The sequence below is a fragment of the Pezoporus wallicus genome, unplaced genomic scaffold (genome assembly GCF_028554395.1).
Source record: "Pezoporus wallicus isolate ANWC-B61680 ecotype Strahan unplaced genomic scaffold, APGP_CSIRO_Pwel_v1 contig_2384, whole genome shotgun sequence".
Taxonomy (NCBI): domain Eukaryota; kingdom Metazoa; phylum Chordata; class Aves; order Psittaciformes; family Psittacidae; genus Pezoporus; species Pezoporus wallicus.
The window spans coordinates 159,105-174,687 of record NW_026640488.1 but is presented as its reverse complement, the minus strand read 5'-3'; the positions used below and the strand labels follow the sequence as shown (position 1 = coordinate 174,687).

Sequence of the window (15,583 nt, the reverse complement as noted above, 5' to 3'; positions counted from 1 at the left end):
CTTTCCTCGGAAGCTGTTTCTTTTCATAAAAAATTCAACCTAAGCCAGACAGCAGGCTTCAGAAAGCTGGCCCAGATTGTTCAACAGAGCTCAAAGCAGAGACGGAAGGCATTTCAGGCAGTTTGTAGGTCTTGGTGGTATTACAGGCTCTGAGGGACAGAGCCTGAGAACTCTTGGCTGCACTTTCACAGTAGCTTTAACCCCTTGTAAACGTGTGCTACCAGCTTGTTTGAAAGGCTTGAGCCTCGCATGCGCAGCAGCCATGGGGTTTGTTTATACTGTTCATATGTCTTACTCCATTTCCCTGTCAAATTTATGCAAACTGTCAAACTACATTCCCTTTCAATTCCAATTCAAGTATGCTTGGGCCTGTTGTACCACTGCAGATTCAAAAGGTCGTGAACAAGAAGTTGCGAGAGAGATTCTGTCACAGGCAGAAGGAGGTCTCAGAGGAGAATCATAATCATCACAATGAGCGCATGTTGTTTCATGGTAAGGAAGCGATCTCTGTTCATAAGTACTGGTATTTAACAAAAAAAAAAACAACCAGCCTCCAAGGACCCACAGGCAATGTTAACGTTGCTGTGTCACCATCCTGTACAGTAGTTGTACATTGGAAATGGAGGGGTGTGGGGGTGGTGACGTTGGTCTGTGTGGTTACTGCAATCTGAAAAGCTACAATAGAGAAAAAATACTTTTTCTTTCTTCCAAAAGAAAAGTTTTTTGCTAAGCCGTGTCTTAGTCATTTCCAGTAAAGCTGCTGGGAGGATGTTACATTGCTATGAGAAAGAGTATCTTCTAAAAGAGGGGAGCAACACACAGTAAAATCATTTTACTCTGGTGCTGCAGGCAACCATCAGGGTAAGAAATCAAAACCAACCATGAGTTTCAGCCAGATGTTCTCTAGAAGCATCCAGAAGTGCCTACAGATGACAGTTGCCTGAGGGTCCTTCTGCCCTAGATCTTTCTGTGATTCTGCATAGGAAATTGGTTTTGGCTATGATTGTCCTAAGACCTTACCCCATCGTAATCAGTACTGACTGCTGGAGAAGGTGTGCATTGACAAGATAAATTGCACTGAAATGTGAGTGGGGGGAAAGCCATTTAATGAGATCTGGGAAATGAGTAAGAAATATGAGTCACACGTGGGATCTTGGTATATAACGATAAATCCCACACATCACTGCATCCTGCTGGGTATCACCCCCTTCCAGCTGACTGAGTGTGCTTTGTGGTATTTAATGGTCTATTTGAGGCAGACAAGCTCCTCTTGACAGAGAGTCCTGTGTTACGATAGAGCTTAACGAGTATGTATCATTTCATGTCATTTCTGTTCTAGGGTCTCCTTTTATTAACGCTATCATTCACAAAGGATTTGATGAAAGACATGCATACATTGGAGGAATGTTTGGAGCTGGGATTTACTTCGCTGAGAACTCCTCGAAAAGCAACCAATATGTGTATGGGATAGGGGGAGGAACGGGCTGTCCCACACACAAAGACAGGTCCTGTTATATCTGCCACAGGTATGAGTACAGCAGAGTTCCCTATGCATAATTCTGGCTGCCCTGGTTTTTATGATCCTGGCACAGGGTGAATTGCAGGGAAAGAACAGCCACTTGAGCTTGGTCATGGCTGGAAAAATGCAGTTTTCCATTTGTCAAGGCTAAACATAAAAGGTTATAAATACAGCGAGTCACACAGAAAGGTCAAAAATTACATCTAAGCATACAGTGAGTATAAATCAAAGTGAATTGTGTCTCAGGAAAGAGGCCTGAAACAGCAAGTTTGAAAATGAAGTGTCAGATGAAAATAGCAATTACACTCCAGGCACTATCAGAACAAAACTGCAGTGCAGAGTGGTGGTCTAGTGGTATAGTGTACCATGGATCAGATGATTTTGGAGGTGGTGAATGGGACTTAATCACAGCTTTATTTTGTACTGGAGCAGATCAGAGTGCTTTTTGCACTTTGACACCTGCCCGTACCCTGCTGGTAGGAACACAATTTCGTATCTCAATAGCTTTATATAGAATGAACTAGGAGAGGCCTTCACGCGAAGGCCAAACAAAGAACAAAGTGTGCGTTTTCCCTTCTGCATGTCAAGAAAGACTTTTTTGTTTGTGTGTGACAGGTTTTATACAGCCTTAGAACTGCTTTCTACAACTGTTTCTCCAAAAAGCCTTGAGAAATTAATTGTGATGAAATAAGCACAAGTTTGAAATCATTCTGGAAGCATGCAGTTCCTAGTAAGAGATATGAAAATTATGCTTTCTCTTTTCCTTTTAGACAAATGCTCTTCTGCAGAGTGACCCTTGGAAAATCCTTTCTTCAGTTCAGCACAATGAAAATGGCTCATGCCCCTCCAGGGCACCATTCTGTTATTGGCAGGCCAAGCGTGAATGGACTTGCATACGCTGAATATGTTATCTATAGAGGAGAACAGGTATGTAGGTTTGCAAGGACTGGCTTTGCAAGGGCAAAGAGCTTGGAGAGGGAATGATTGGTTTCCATACCGACTTCGCTGTGAAAGCCAGGTTGATTAGATTTATTATTTATAGGGTTGTTTTCCATTTAAATGTGGAAACAGTCAGTGAACTGTATCGGGCTAGCAAATGCTATGTCTATCCACCGAGCAGCTCTCATTTACACCATGCAGAATTGCCTAATTCCTCCTGTGCTGCACTGCTAGAGCCTATTAAGAGTTTTAGTTTTCTCTCAGTAGGCACTGTTTCTCCCATTGTGTTTTATTGGCATTACTGCCGTAGTAAGAACAGTGAATTTCTGGGTCTCTTGTATATATTGAGGATCTTGGGCTTTTTACCTGTAGATTGCCAGCAATGGCAGTGTCACTGGCTGCCAGACAGTACCCTTAAATGGCAGCTGAAAACAAAGCAATCTTCAGGAGCTGATTTTTAATCTGAATAACTCAGATAATAATCTAGACCTTTAGTCTAGAAAAGTGGTTGCTTACTCCTCTGGATGGCTCCAGGATTATAAATCAAGTTCAGGCTAGAAGAAACCTTGGGGTGGTCACCTAGGCCAGCCTCTTGTTCACACTCAGTTCAGACCAGATTGCTGAGGGCTTGCTTTAACCACACAGGTCTCAAAGACCCTCAGAGAACAGTGTTTTACAGCCTCCTTCAGCAGCTTGTTCCTGTGCGTAATTATCCTCAGAGTAAAAAAATCCAATAGGAACCTCCCGTGTTTTAATTAATCTCGTTCTCCTGATGCACAGCTCAGAAAAGAGTCTGGGTCTATTTTCTCGGTAGCCTTCCATATGTGACCAGAAGATTGCTATGAGGTCCCACAAAGCCTTTCCTTTTCTGAACTAAACAAACCCATCTGCCTCAGCCTCTTCTTACCCTGTGCTCTCTCCTGCTGACTGTCTTACTGGTCCTTTGCTGAACTTGGCTCCAGCTTGTTGGCATCTTTCTTGTACTGGAAGGCCTAAAAATTGTATGCGGTTGTCTAGATGTGTTCAAGTGAGTACTGAATAACTGGCAATCACTGCTACACTTGGTTAATTGGCTACACTGCTGTCGATGTACCACGTGATGCTGGTGGCCTTTATTGCTGCCAGGACATGCTTGATTCCACTTTAGCTTGCCGTCACCCAAGGACACCCAGCACCTTTTCAGCAGAACTGCTTCGCATCCTGCGATGTTACTACAAGGACTTAATCCGAGGTGCATTTGCCCTTGCTGGATTTCTTGAGGCTTCTGTTTGCCCAGTCTCCTCTCATCTGTCTGGCTCTTTCTGAGCGGGGTCCTGCCCTCCAGCAACTTCAGCTGTCTTCAGAAAACCCTGGACAGATGACTGGGCTACATGTTTTGGACGTGCTAAGTATTTTACTGCCAGTAAAGGCATTTGCAGGTCACGTGGCAAGTCAGCATTTTAGGGTTAGACTGTGTTGGTTGTCTGAGATTTCTGAGTGACTTACAGGCACTGACTGACCTATAGGGTTAGCTAACAAGGAGAGTAACTCTGACTGTGAATTCCTGTTGCGCACACGATTTCCGGCAGTGTCTGCATGGAAGAGCCATCTTTCTTTATGCTAGTGCATTACCGAAGGTATTAACTGCATTAAGGAGGTCCCACTTAGTGCTGGCTAGGTTTGAAGTCTGCTTTTTCTTTTGCACTCTAAGAACACGGAGCCGATTCCGTGCAGTGTCCTTCCTGATCACTGTTTTGTGAAATCCAGTGCGTGAACTTGCTGAGCATACCCTTGCATAAAGCAATGATTTTTTATTTTTTTTTTTATTGCCTCACTTCCAGGCTTACCCAGAATATCTCATTACGTACCAGATTGTGAAGCCAGAAGCTCCCTCACAGACAGCAACAGCAGCAGAGCAAAAGACCTAGTAGCTACAGAGCAGTGAAGAAGGATGTGACTTCAATCTTGGACTGGATGGATGCGTGTTTCAGAAAATCAGTATCATATAAAATTGTTAACAACCTGGAAATAAGCTGTATGTCTTTTATGAAGCATTGCTGTCTTGATGAATATGATATGAGTAACTCTTGCATACTCAACTGCTACTGTTCCTTTTGAGGAAAGTTTACAAGGGACTGCCTTTTAATAACATATCTCAGGCTCCTAGTCTCTGCAGTTACTTTGTGTAAAATAATGTTGTTTTGATCTAGACTTTGGGAACATTATTGTGCAAACAGAAATCTTTATCAGTGCCATCTCACATGTTAAATTGTCAGACACTACTATTCTAGTTATTTGCAGACCAATTGCATTAAGCCCATAACTTTCTTTTCAGCATACACCATTCATTTTATGTTTTCAAGAGATCCTAGTCAACTATTTATTTTCCTTTTGTATTCTGAAGTTGAGCCAGAACCTTCTTAAAGATATTTTGCACAAAGTCAAGTTGACTAAAATTGTTAACAATGCAATATGAATTTAATCTGAGAAGGGGCTAGGTCCAGTTCTTCAATATAGGGGTTTTTTTGCACACCTCTGAGCAAATGATAATATGAGTGAGTGTAGCTTTAGAGTGGAAACAAATCATGTCAGTTCACTGCTTTGTCTGTGTGAGTTTTCTGGGGGAAGCCCTAGGAAGTGTTTGCAAGGGTAAAACCAGCTCTTGGGCTTGGAAGAACAACTTCATAAAGCAGGTCAATGCCCTCTGCTGGCATCTCTAAAAGAACGTTTTATAAGGCCTCTATTAAGTACATGAAGTCTGTGAAACGTTCTCCGGTTCCAGTGGCGCATGGTTTTGCTGGGAGATAGCAGGTGAAAAGTCAGAAGATTGCATGCATGAGGGCATATCTGGTTCATGTCCCTCTGTGATATGAGACCCAGTATATGGGTTTCAGACTGGTCGTGAAGAGTGTATTATAACAGCTTTGTGTCACACCTTTGCGTGTGACATCACAGTTGAAGAGTTTAAAGGATTTACAAAAAATAGTAATTTTTTTAAATATCGATTTTACATTTTGATGAGAATGAACTTTTAAAACACCAGTGGGCAAGTGGCTTTCTTTGCAGGTATACCAGAGAACAAAGCTAGGATTTATTCACTCGAATCCCCTTCCCCGCGAGTTCCCAGGTTTATTTCACTGGGTAAGAGAAAGTTATTTTTAAGCATTGCATAGCACAGCATCAAACAGTTTCAGAAGTCCCCCTCATGGAGGATATGCATTTAACAGCAGTAGAAACAGATTTTTTTGTTATTGTTGGTTTAACAGCTTCAGAGAAGGCTGAAAACCGAGCCGTGTTCATTTTGTTTTCTTACCAACCAATACCAAGAGATGTGCTTCAGTGTTGAGCATGTAACGACTGGAGAAAAAGACGTTCCTTGGAACACAACGTGCCGTATGTTTTCCTGTCAACCAGCACCATTGAGTATCTGATGGTCCAGTTCATGCATTTAGGTGTCATCCCCCTTAAAGCAAGGAAACGGCAGAATAGCATGCTTTTCGTTTGTAAAAATGGATGTGCTCCCCGTAAGTGGGAGTTTGCAGACGTGTTTGGATAAAACAGACTTAAACCTGAAGAGCTTTTCACTTTCAGCATTAAGACACGCAGTTTCAGTTTTAGCATGAAGACATTAATGCTGAAGCAAGCTGTCCTCGCAGAGGAGCTTCACCCACTGTAAAACCAGTCATTTAGTGCAATATGGCTACCTGCACATCATCTGTTTGTAATTCTCTTTAGAGAAAACCTTAGAAGTAGCAATATTCCAACAAATCCTTGAACTTTGGGGTTTACTTTTCTTAAGCTGGCAGTGGATCTATGGTTCTCGCTTCATTTTGTGACCTAATTAAATATGTAGCTTTGAAGTCCAAGGCAGGCTCTAGCCTAGTTGTCCTTTTAATCAAATTTCATTGATGAAATTGGGTGCTTGTATTTTGGCTACTTGTTTAATAGTGTTAGGATTGCAGAGATCACCACTAGGCTTTGAAGCTTTGTATTCATCATTAAAGTTTGGGGTTTGTTTTTAACTTAGCTAATAACGGAGTTGGGAGATGTGCCTATCTACGCTAGGGTTTCAGATAGCAGTGAGAGTGCGTGTTTGCTCACCATCCCCAGTTAGACATAGTTTTAAATGGTGAAACAGTTGTGCTGCTTAGGTGAGCAAAATGGTTAATGTCAGTGTGGAAGTTAACAGCTTTACATCTTTCAAAAGCACGAACAAACCTAAAAACAGAAAAACCCCACCAAGCCCGCACAGATTCCGTTCTTGCTTGTTGTTTCCTGTGTGCTGATTGAACTAATGGCTAGTCTGGATTTCTTCTGCAGCCTTGAACTTCTAGAGGATAAAAATACTGTCCAGTATCTTTGAACTGCCAGTGTTAACGTACCTGATGTTCCGTGCAGAGTAAAGGTGCTGTGTGAGGAAATCGTTTTGCAGTGGTTTTTGTCTTGTAATGATGTGATCTCCTGTCTGTTCGTGACCAGACAGAGAGGAATACCTAGGCCTGATGGTGCGTCTGTGTGTCATAGAAATCTGTACGGGAGTAGCATCTGCCTCTCCTGGCGTATGTTGTTGTAGCTCCTCTTCCAGTTTCAAACAAAGTGAGGATCTGCCCATCAGTATCAAAGTTACCCGTGAGAAAGCTGGTGATGGTTTTGGTGGTAGAGCTGCATTTGGCAGGTTGTTAACGGTACAGATGCTGCTGCTTCAGCCAAGGGAGTTAACATGATGCTTCCTAATTCTAGAGAATGGGACCTTAAAAAAGGCATGCCCCTGTGACCAGGCAGCTGCTGTCTCCTGAGAAATGGTTTTCTGACTTCCTGGGAAGGGCAGTCCCCTGCTCACCAGTTGCTCATTTGCAGCATTGAGTCACCAGTGGAGGCACAGGAGGAGCCGAGGATGCAAGAACATTCTGGGCTAAGCCATCTCATAGGTTTGGGAGCCTGGGCACCTCTCACTTGGCTCCAGAAAGAGCTGTTCCCCCTGGGACAGGGCGTGGTGTCTGCTGGGAAAAGGACAGTTGTCTCTCTCAGGCCTGTTGATTTTTGCCCATGTCCCTTTGAGGCAGCGTTTTGAAACGTCAGGACCTTAATAGGCAAACAGAAAGAAACTTCGTCACGTAGCGAAGAATGGAGGGTTCTGCTCTCCGTTGCTGACATTGTTTCCATGAGACAGATGAATCGGGTACATGGTGCAGAGTGACACAGCAGTCTGAATGCTGTCAACAAAACTTGTTAGGATTAAAAGCAGAGAGTACAGTACACCTTATTGTATCTTATTTTCTCACCCTTATTTTTATCTGCCACTCTGTTCTGATCCCAGCTCCACAGAGACTGTTACAAACCTCTTGTGCTACTTCCACCATTTTGCGGTCACTATTGGTGTGCAGTCCAAGGAATGAGCAATGTGTTTTTCTAACCTTCGTTTTGAATGTTTGCATGTGATGGAATCCCATTGCATTATGCAGCAGGAATTTATTTTGCCTGCAAACTTTATTACCATGCTTACTGATAACAGGAGCACCCCAAACCTAACCTCTACACTTACTTAAGCAAAAAGAAAGCCCCACAAAATGTTCTGCATTGCTGGCTTTGGTGAGCAGCAGACACACAAGAGGCATGTGGTACAGGGGACAGAGTAGCTTCTGGAGAAGGGTGCTTCCTTGGCTCTGGAAACCAGCTGATCCTACTGTTTTTTGTAGGTTAGAGGAAATGTCTGCTCACTGTGAATGCAAGATGCGCTTGAGGGATGCTAACATGTGCCACTGCGTGGCCTGCAGAACTAAAGACAGCGGCAGATCTTCTTACGAGAAACTCCTGCATCCCTGCAGTGCAGTCCAAGCTCCTGCACAGTACTTGCACCACCTAGAATTTCCATATGGAACTGTTAACAGAAATTACCCAGATTATTCAGAAAGATGGGTAAAAGGAAGGGTGCAAACACAGAACAGGTTAGTTGGAACACTGCTGGTCTTTCTCAGCTGAAGGTCTAATGCACGCTTCAGTCATTTTAAGCTATGCTGCAGCACTGCTGGGGAAGATGTAGGTAAGTACAGATGCAATTCTAGCCTTGGGTAGTGAGTGGCCTGTGAGCCACCATAGACTTGAATCTATTGATGATCAGAGGTGGTGGCTTTGGCACAGCCCAGAGCATGCTCTCCTCATCTTTCAGGGAGCAGCAGAGGTGGAGTGGCAGTGTTCCCACCTGTGAAAGCTAGAGGACCAGGAGACAGCAAATGTTACAACTTCTGAAGCGAGGTGAACGAGCCCAGGAACCAGCAGGGGACGTGAGAAACAGATGCATTTCCCATTACACTCTCACGTATGCCTGTCAGGTCATATTCTCTGACTGGTTTCGATACATCTTTTTCTGTCCTACTGATCCTGTTGGTGGCAATTTTTAGTGTTGGTTCTGTTAATTACTAATACAGACCATTAAGAGTCCCTGCATCAGATGGTAGTTCTGACACTTCCTCCTTAACAGCTGCAGAACTTGCTTCAGCTCTGGCCATTGAAGTGGGGATGTTTCTGCGCCGCAGTCCCATGAGCTTGCGCATCTTCTTTCGGTTGCTTTCTCTGCCAACTTAGATGACAGTGTACCTGGGAGTTGAGTTTTTAGACCTTTCTTTGTATAACTTGTTTTCATAACTAGCCCTGCGTGTTTCCTCTCTTGGTTGCCAATTACCTGGGACTGGGTTATCATTTATTTATTTCCTCCTTTACCTTCTCTCTCAAAGAAGACGATGGGCAGGTTCTCAGCCTACCTACACACGGTGGACTTTAGGTAACATCTCTGTAACAACCGAGTTTGATCTATAAATGTGCTTGGCTAAATGTCTGATCTGCAATACTTGTACTAGTTTAAAATTCAATAAATACATTTTTAACAGTTGCTCTGTAGAAGCTGCCATTGTCTCTTGGCTTTAGCACAAACCTGCTCCAGCCACAACTGTTGAAAACAGGTTTATTTTTATTTTCTCCAAACAGTTTGTTTTCTCCCTCCCTCAGGCAATAAATAAAAAGTTAATTTCTAGAAAATAAAAAGGGAACAAACCATACATATGTACATCAGCCACACGGGCATCTCATGTGCTGGATGGGACGGGGGGGAAACACGGCTCCAGGTGGGTTGAGGATGAGGCATTCTCCAGGCTTGGACCGCAGGCTGCAGCAGTGTTGTACAGGTGAACAACACCCAGCTCAGGTGGAGAAGGGCTGGAGGAAGATTGAAGATGCTGGATGGATGTCTCTGGGCCAGCCTTTCTTCCACCTGGCTGCTTCTCTCTTCCATTACACCCACATCCCATCCTGCCTTTTTTGGAAGAGCAGCGGTGGGATGGGTGGGGAGGAAACAGAGGGAGTAATCAGAAGCAGCCCAGACTGCTGCCCTCACCCTTTCGTTCTCTTCTCTAAGCCACAGGAGATTGGACCTCAGTTTTGTAGGAACCAGGGACCCACAGAGGCAAGAAAAGAGTCATTTAGGACTGCATCTCCCTGTCCTAACCCCCTCCCAGCCACAGGAATGGGTTTAGCTGGTGCCTCTCCCAGCTCCTGCATCACTTCCATAAGCAACTGGCAAGGCTGAGGCTGACTGCAGGCAGCCGCCACTGTGCCACCACTCCTGCTCACCCCAAGGCCGTGCCTGCAGCTCTGCTCCTCACCCAGTGTAACTGGCTCAGGTAAGCAGCACCCACCACACACACCCATGTCTCTTTGTGCAAGGGGGAAGACAGCTGCACAATCAAAAGAGGGTGTGCTCCCTTTTCAACCCGGATGAGCTAGGGGCAGAAGTATGGGGAGAAGGGGAGCTGTATCTTTCTTTTAAAAAGAAGACAATCAAATAGGGATGGAAAGAGATGAAGCCCAGGCACTTGAGGAAACCCAGTATACCATTCTTTTCCTTCCCCAAAGAGCCTGGACGGTGTCAGGGCTTGTGGCTTTTACAACTTTCATGCTTTCAAAACATAAAATTACAAAGCAAAAAAAAACAAGATGAGGTAAGAAATTTCCCTACGAAAAGAAGACATCGAGTCCAGGGTGAATGGCAGTGTCCAGCACTATTGCTTTAGCATCACAGGGCTCCATGCCCTCCTGCCCCACTCCATGCCCAGCCCCCTCTGCCTGGCTGGCCTCAGCCCCTGAGCTAACAGCTGGGTGACGTGGTGATGGGGCTGTGCAGGTAGGGGAGGCTGCTGGGGGTGGCGTGGACACCGACCGAGACTGGGAAGCTGAAGACAAACGGAGAGGTGGGTGTGGAGGTGGCCTTGCCCCGCTCCCGCAGCTTCCCAGAGGGGCTGACGGCTTCCACTGTGTACGAGGTGGCCAACACCTGTGACTCGAACTGCAGCAGCTGCCCCATGAAGCTGAAGTTAGGGGAGATGATGCTCCGGCGCTGCTTCACGAACTCGAAGGCCTCCTCCAGCTTGACACGCTTCTTCATCATCAGGTAAGCCAGGCAGATAGTGGCTGAGCGGGAGATACCAGCCTGGCAGTGGACCAGGACCCGGCCACAGCACTCCTTCACTGAGTCTGGAGGGCAACGGCATGAGAGGTGAGACCACGGCGCTTCCAACACAGCCCAACCCCTCACCAGACCTGCAGGAGGTGCTGACCTCCCTCCCACCACAGCAACAACTGGCTTGGAACCTGCTGGACCCCAGGCCCCTCTGACCTTCCAGGACTTCGAGGCGGGAACCTCCCTCCCAGTGAAACACACACAGACACAAGCACTCACCGATGTACTCGATTGCCTCCATGAACCAGGAGCTGATGTCGGCTTTGTGGTTATCCTCCACCGGGATACACTTGTACTGGTAGAGCCCCTCGAAGTGGTTGGGGCAGTCTGAGGAGACGTTCAGGAGGGCTGTGATGCCCAGAGCATCGAGCATGTCCCGCCGGGCAGCGTGGTAGGCGCTGCCAAGGTAGAGGAAGGGAAGGATTTCCACAGGGCCACCCTGTTACAGAGGAAAACAACAGCTGTGGGGGTGACCAGGGGACAGCGGTGGGAAAGACACGTCCAGATGGCTTGGAGGCCCTGAGCAGCGCAGGAACCTGGCAGCTGGTCCAGGCCCTGGAAAGAGGGAGCAGAGGCTGCCCTTCTGGGCTGCTAAACCCATTTTGCCCCCCCCCCCCATCCTGTTCAGGAACAGGCCAGCATGGTTAATAGGATCTGGGCTTGTCAGTTCCCCAGGAAGCACAAACACTCTGGGATCGGGAGGACCACCATACAGAGGAAAGGAAGCCAGGCTCTGGCTCTGCTGGAATCAGGGAGAGATTGAAACTCCAGCAGGACCAGGCTTCTAGACATACCTGGTCATGAAAGGGGGTCCCACAGGAACTACAGCCCAAATCCAGGGTCTCGGCACTGGTGGGGGGTGACACATTGCTCAGGGACTTGGTTTTTGCACAGAACTCGGGGTACTCCGAGGAGAAGCGCTCGTAACCCCCTGCAAGGAGAGAGGCAGAAAGCGTTATCCCACTGCAGAACACCGGAGCTGGAGCTGACGCATCCCTCCATGCCCTTCGCCACTAGATGATGCTGCAGTGATGGAGAGTGGTCTCCTGCCCCAGGATGTGCAAGTAGGCTCCTGGCAGCACAGGGGGAATCCTTAAGGCCCCACCACTCCCTTGGAACCAGAGCTCCAAGAACTCTGCAATGCTCTTGGCTGCCTCAAAGTCCCTGTTCTCAGGTTTAGTCCCCTACGCACCGCTAGCCAAAACCCCAAACCAAAGCCATCAAAGACGATGGAGAGGGGATTTGATGCAAGCATCCTCTCACTTCAATGGGAAAAGCTGCTCCCATGCCAAGGACTGTTCGGTTCCCAGCTTCCTCAGATGCATCATCCTGCTGCAAAGCACAGGGAGGTCTCCAGCTTTCTCAGCTTGACCCTCCAGCCCCGAGCTCACCAGAAACAATGGGTCAGGGGAGCCCCGGCGCTGGCCAGGTACACTGAAGCTAACCCCACAGCAAAGCAGCTCTCCGGAGAGGTGCCCATTGCCTCTCAAGGACACAGGTGTGAGCTGAACAGGCAAGTGCCCTGCGAAAGAGCAGCTGCTTCCCTGACCCGCTGCCAGGGGGATAAGCAAAGGTGACCTCAGGTCTTCCTAACAGCAGGTAAAACAAGAGCAAACCCCACTGGCTTCCCAGGCCAGAGAAACTGCCGTGTTGGCTGCAAATAAACACTTCAGGTGAGATTTCCTTCTCCCATTCAAATCGAATCAAAACCCCTGGCATCCTTGTGGAGCCTGACCTTGAGCCTTAAAACCAACGGAAATCAGGTATTGAACTATCACCACAGGAATCTCGCTAGACCAAGCCCTGATTCCCAGGATAGCTCCTGAAGGCTCACCCTAACTGCAGGTCCTGTGCCTGCATTTGGGCTTGCCAGAGCACACACACACAAGGACACGTTCCTTACCCAGCCTCAGCTCTGAGACTGCCCCGATCAAGACAGTCACACCACCAGTGGATGTAAGTGTCCGCAGCAAAGCGGCCCAGGAATCCCTAAGCAACTAGAGACAGACACTGCCTGTATCCCAGTGTCCTTCCTGGTATCATCCCCCTACACAAGGAAAGGCTCTGGCACCTTGAAGCGGGAACAGGCGTGTGCATCCCTGAATTTGCACTGTCGCTCCCACAGGAGCAGGACAGTTTGCAGAGGCTCTGCTTCCAGGACCTGACATCCTTTTGTGGCCCCACTGGTTCAATTTGGAAGCGCACCCAAAACCAAGTGCCCCTGCTACACGTCTATCTTCAGGAGGTCTGATCCCAAAATCCCTGGGTCTATCACACACATCCCACTCAGGTGGCCATCGCACCATCCTGAGCTGCTTAGGGTGACGTGTGCACACCTTCTGCCTTGGAAAGGCAAACCGACCCTTTCAAACAAAGGGGTATCTCTTCAATGTACCCTTATCAGCTCTAATGCCTGTTTGGCCAAGCACCACATCCAGCTGCTCCATGCAGCGGTTTGCTGCTGCTGGCCGTGTATGTGGACCCTGCCTGACACAGGAACCATGCCACACTGGTGCCCATGGCCCAGCAGCACCCAGCAGGGCACTTTCACAGGGAGCCTGGCCGCAGTCTGATCTACACAAAACACACACAGGTCTTCGCTGTGACCTGCACCCGATACATCTGCACTCGGAGCCGCACAGTGCTGTGCTAGCACGGCTCTTGTGAAAGCCCAACCATTTTAGCAGCTCCGTGGTAAGGAAGGAGGAAGTCTCCTGCGCCAAGACTGAGTCTCTAGGAGCCCGTTCCTCAAAAGTAAAGGGCTGGAAACCCCAAGCACTCTGCCACAGGGACACCAGAAGCCCTCAGCTGTCAAAGGCCACCCCTGAAGCACCGCCAGTGTTTCCTAACACACGCACGGCTCCCAGCACCGCGATGGTTCATGGCGAAGGACCAGAGAGCGTGCACCCGAGCCAGCCCTCGCTGTGCCGGCGCTCCCGCAGCAGCGCATCGTATCGCATCCGCGGAACAGCTCCTGCTGGTTTTACTGTGCCTAGTACAACACAAGCGCCAGCTCCCCCATCTATCAACCCTCCTAATGGATTTGCTACCCCGCATACACATCCTCACCCCCGCTGTAAGTAAACCAAGGGATAAATTAACTCTCAGGCTATAAACAAAGAAGAAAGCCCCCACAGCAGCCCCAGCCGCGCGTCCCCTCCCCTCAACCGCCTCGCGGCAATTCTCACCACCACCCGCGGCACTTCATTCACTACATGCCGGCGCTGAGAGCGCGGCGGGGGCAAAGCTCCGGTCGCAAACACGGAGGCATGTGGGGATGGCTCTGCCCGCTGCAGACGGGCACCGGCAGCGTGGGGCTGAGCTCAGGCAAGGAGGGGGATCCCATACACACACACACGCTTCCAAAGGGGGGGTTCGCTTCTCGGGGTCGCTCCCAACCCGCTCACGGTACCTCGGAGACCACCACCCCCCACTATCACGATACCCAGCCCCGCCGCCGCCGGTACCTGCGAGGAGGCGGATGTCGGCGCGCGCCGTGTCGCGGCGGAGCGCGCGCACCACGAGCGCCACGGTGCTGTCCTCGCGCAGGGCCTCCGCGCGCGGGCTGCGCTCGTCGTACACCACGACGGCGGCGTAGAGCCCCGCGCGCAGCCGCGCTCGCACGTCCCCCTCGGCCGGCAGGATCTGCTCCAGGCTCACGGACCCCTTCGACCGGCGCCGAACGATCGTGTTGCACCGCACGTTCAGAGAGCCGCGGATGTGCCCGGCGCTGTGAGCCAGGAACGGACGGCAGTCCAGCACCAGGCACCTCCCGTTGCCGCCGCCGCCGCCGGCCTCTTCGCGGCACACCAGCCGCCGCAGCGCGCTGCCCTCCATCTCCCGCAGACCTTCCGTGGCCACCATGGCGGGGAATGACCGGGACCGGCAGCGAGGGAAGGGGATGGTGGAGGGGGGGGGGGGAGGGAGGGAGGGGGAGGGAACCCTGCTGCCGGTGCCGCTCGCGCACCCCCGCGCGCGGCGGACGGCGGAGCCTTTACTACCCCGGGGGGAGGGGGAGGGGGGGGGGAGGGAGGGGGGGGGGGGGGGGGGGGGAGCGGCGGGCCGGGCGAGCGCGCGCGCGCCCGCCCCTTCGCCCCGCCCCGCCCATTCATCCCGCGCCGCGGGGACCGCGGCGCGGGATGAATGGGCGGGGCGGGGCGAAGGGGCGCGCGCGCGCGCCGTCACCGCCTCCTCCCATTCACAAAAAAAAAAAAAAACTCCGGCCATGTTCGCCCTCGGTTTTGTGAATGGAGCAAGGAGTTTGTGGGGGGAGGGGAGAGGGGAAATGGGTGGTGACGCCCGCGCTCGGTGTCACCCCGGTACCCCGCTGGGTATGCGCATGTATGCACAGGCGGCGGGGTACACGCTATAGGACGCACACGGCTGCGTATCCCTGCTTTGTCGCTTTGCTCCTGTCCAGGCTGGGCTGGGTAGGGCGAAGCAGGGATCTGCAGGAAGCTCCGCAGCCCGCTCTGTATACGCTGTGTGTGCCTGCCACCGCGCACATAGAGAGCATGGGCCACACGGAGCACGCCGCCACTGCAACGTTGTCGCTGTCTGAAAACAGCCACATAAAGCACCACAGCACCCTGCCTAAGGAGCAGCCCCACGGAAGGCTCTTCAGTCTGATTCCTCAC

The 15,583-nt window shown here is 49.7% G+C and overlaps 2 protein-coding genes across 2 annotated transcripts in view; one reads left to right on the top strand and one right to left on the bottom strand.

Annotated features, from left to right (window-relative positions):
- The window catches only part of TNKS (tankyrase), a gene marked incomplete at its 5' end in the record, with an annotated part of 139,819 nt that extends 130,496 nt beyond the window's left edge, over window positions 1-9,323 (top strand). Inside the window, 4 exons of the mRNA XM_057419188.1 lie at window positions 387-492; window positions 1,340-1,526; window positions 2,290-2,446; window positions 4,279-9,323. Of these exons, the coding sequence (XP_057275171.1) occupies window positions 387-492; window positions 1,340-1,526; window positions 2,290-2,446; window positions 4,279-4,365 (537 nt within the window). The remainder of the gene's footprint in view (window positions 1-386; window positions 493-1,339; window positions 1,527-2,289; window positions 2,447-4,278) is intronic.
- Window positions 9,324-10,362: 1,039 nt separating this feature from the next.
- Window positions 10,363-14,810, bottom strand: DUSP4 (dual specificity phosphatase 4). The gene is made up of 4 exons (XM_057419148.1): window positions 14,414-14,810; window positions 11,741-11,877; window positions 11,166-11,385; window positions 10,363-10,960 (listed from the first exon to the last, which is right to left on the bottom strand). Exons 1-4 carry the CDS (start codon window positions 14,808-14,810, stop codon window positions 10,575-10,577), a joined length of 1,140 nt encoding a protein of 379 aa, XP_057275131.1. The 3' UTR covers window positions 10,363-10,574.
- Between the last annotated feature and the right edge of the window lie 773 nt (window positions 14,811-15,583).

What these genes read in the sequence shown, in the direction of transcription:
- DUSP4 (XM_057419148.1), bottom strand. Translation starts at nt 14,810, where the DNA reads ATGGTGGCCACGGAAGGTCTGCGGGAGATGGAGGGCAGCGCGCTGCGG. An exon ending in CGACATCCGCCTCCTCGCAG is followed by an intron (nt 11,878 to 14,413) that starts GTACCGGCGGCG and finishes CTCTCCTTGCAG; the next exon opens with GGGGTTACGAGCGCTTCTCC. An exon ending in GGACCCCCTTTCATGACCAG is followed by an intron (nt 11,386 to 11,740) that starts GTATGTCTAGAA and finishes CCTCTGTAACAG; the next exon opens with GGTGGCCCTGTGGAAATCCT.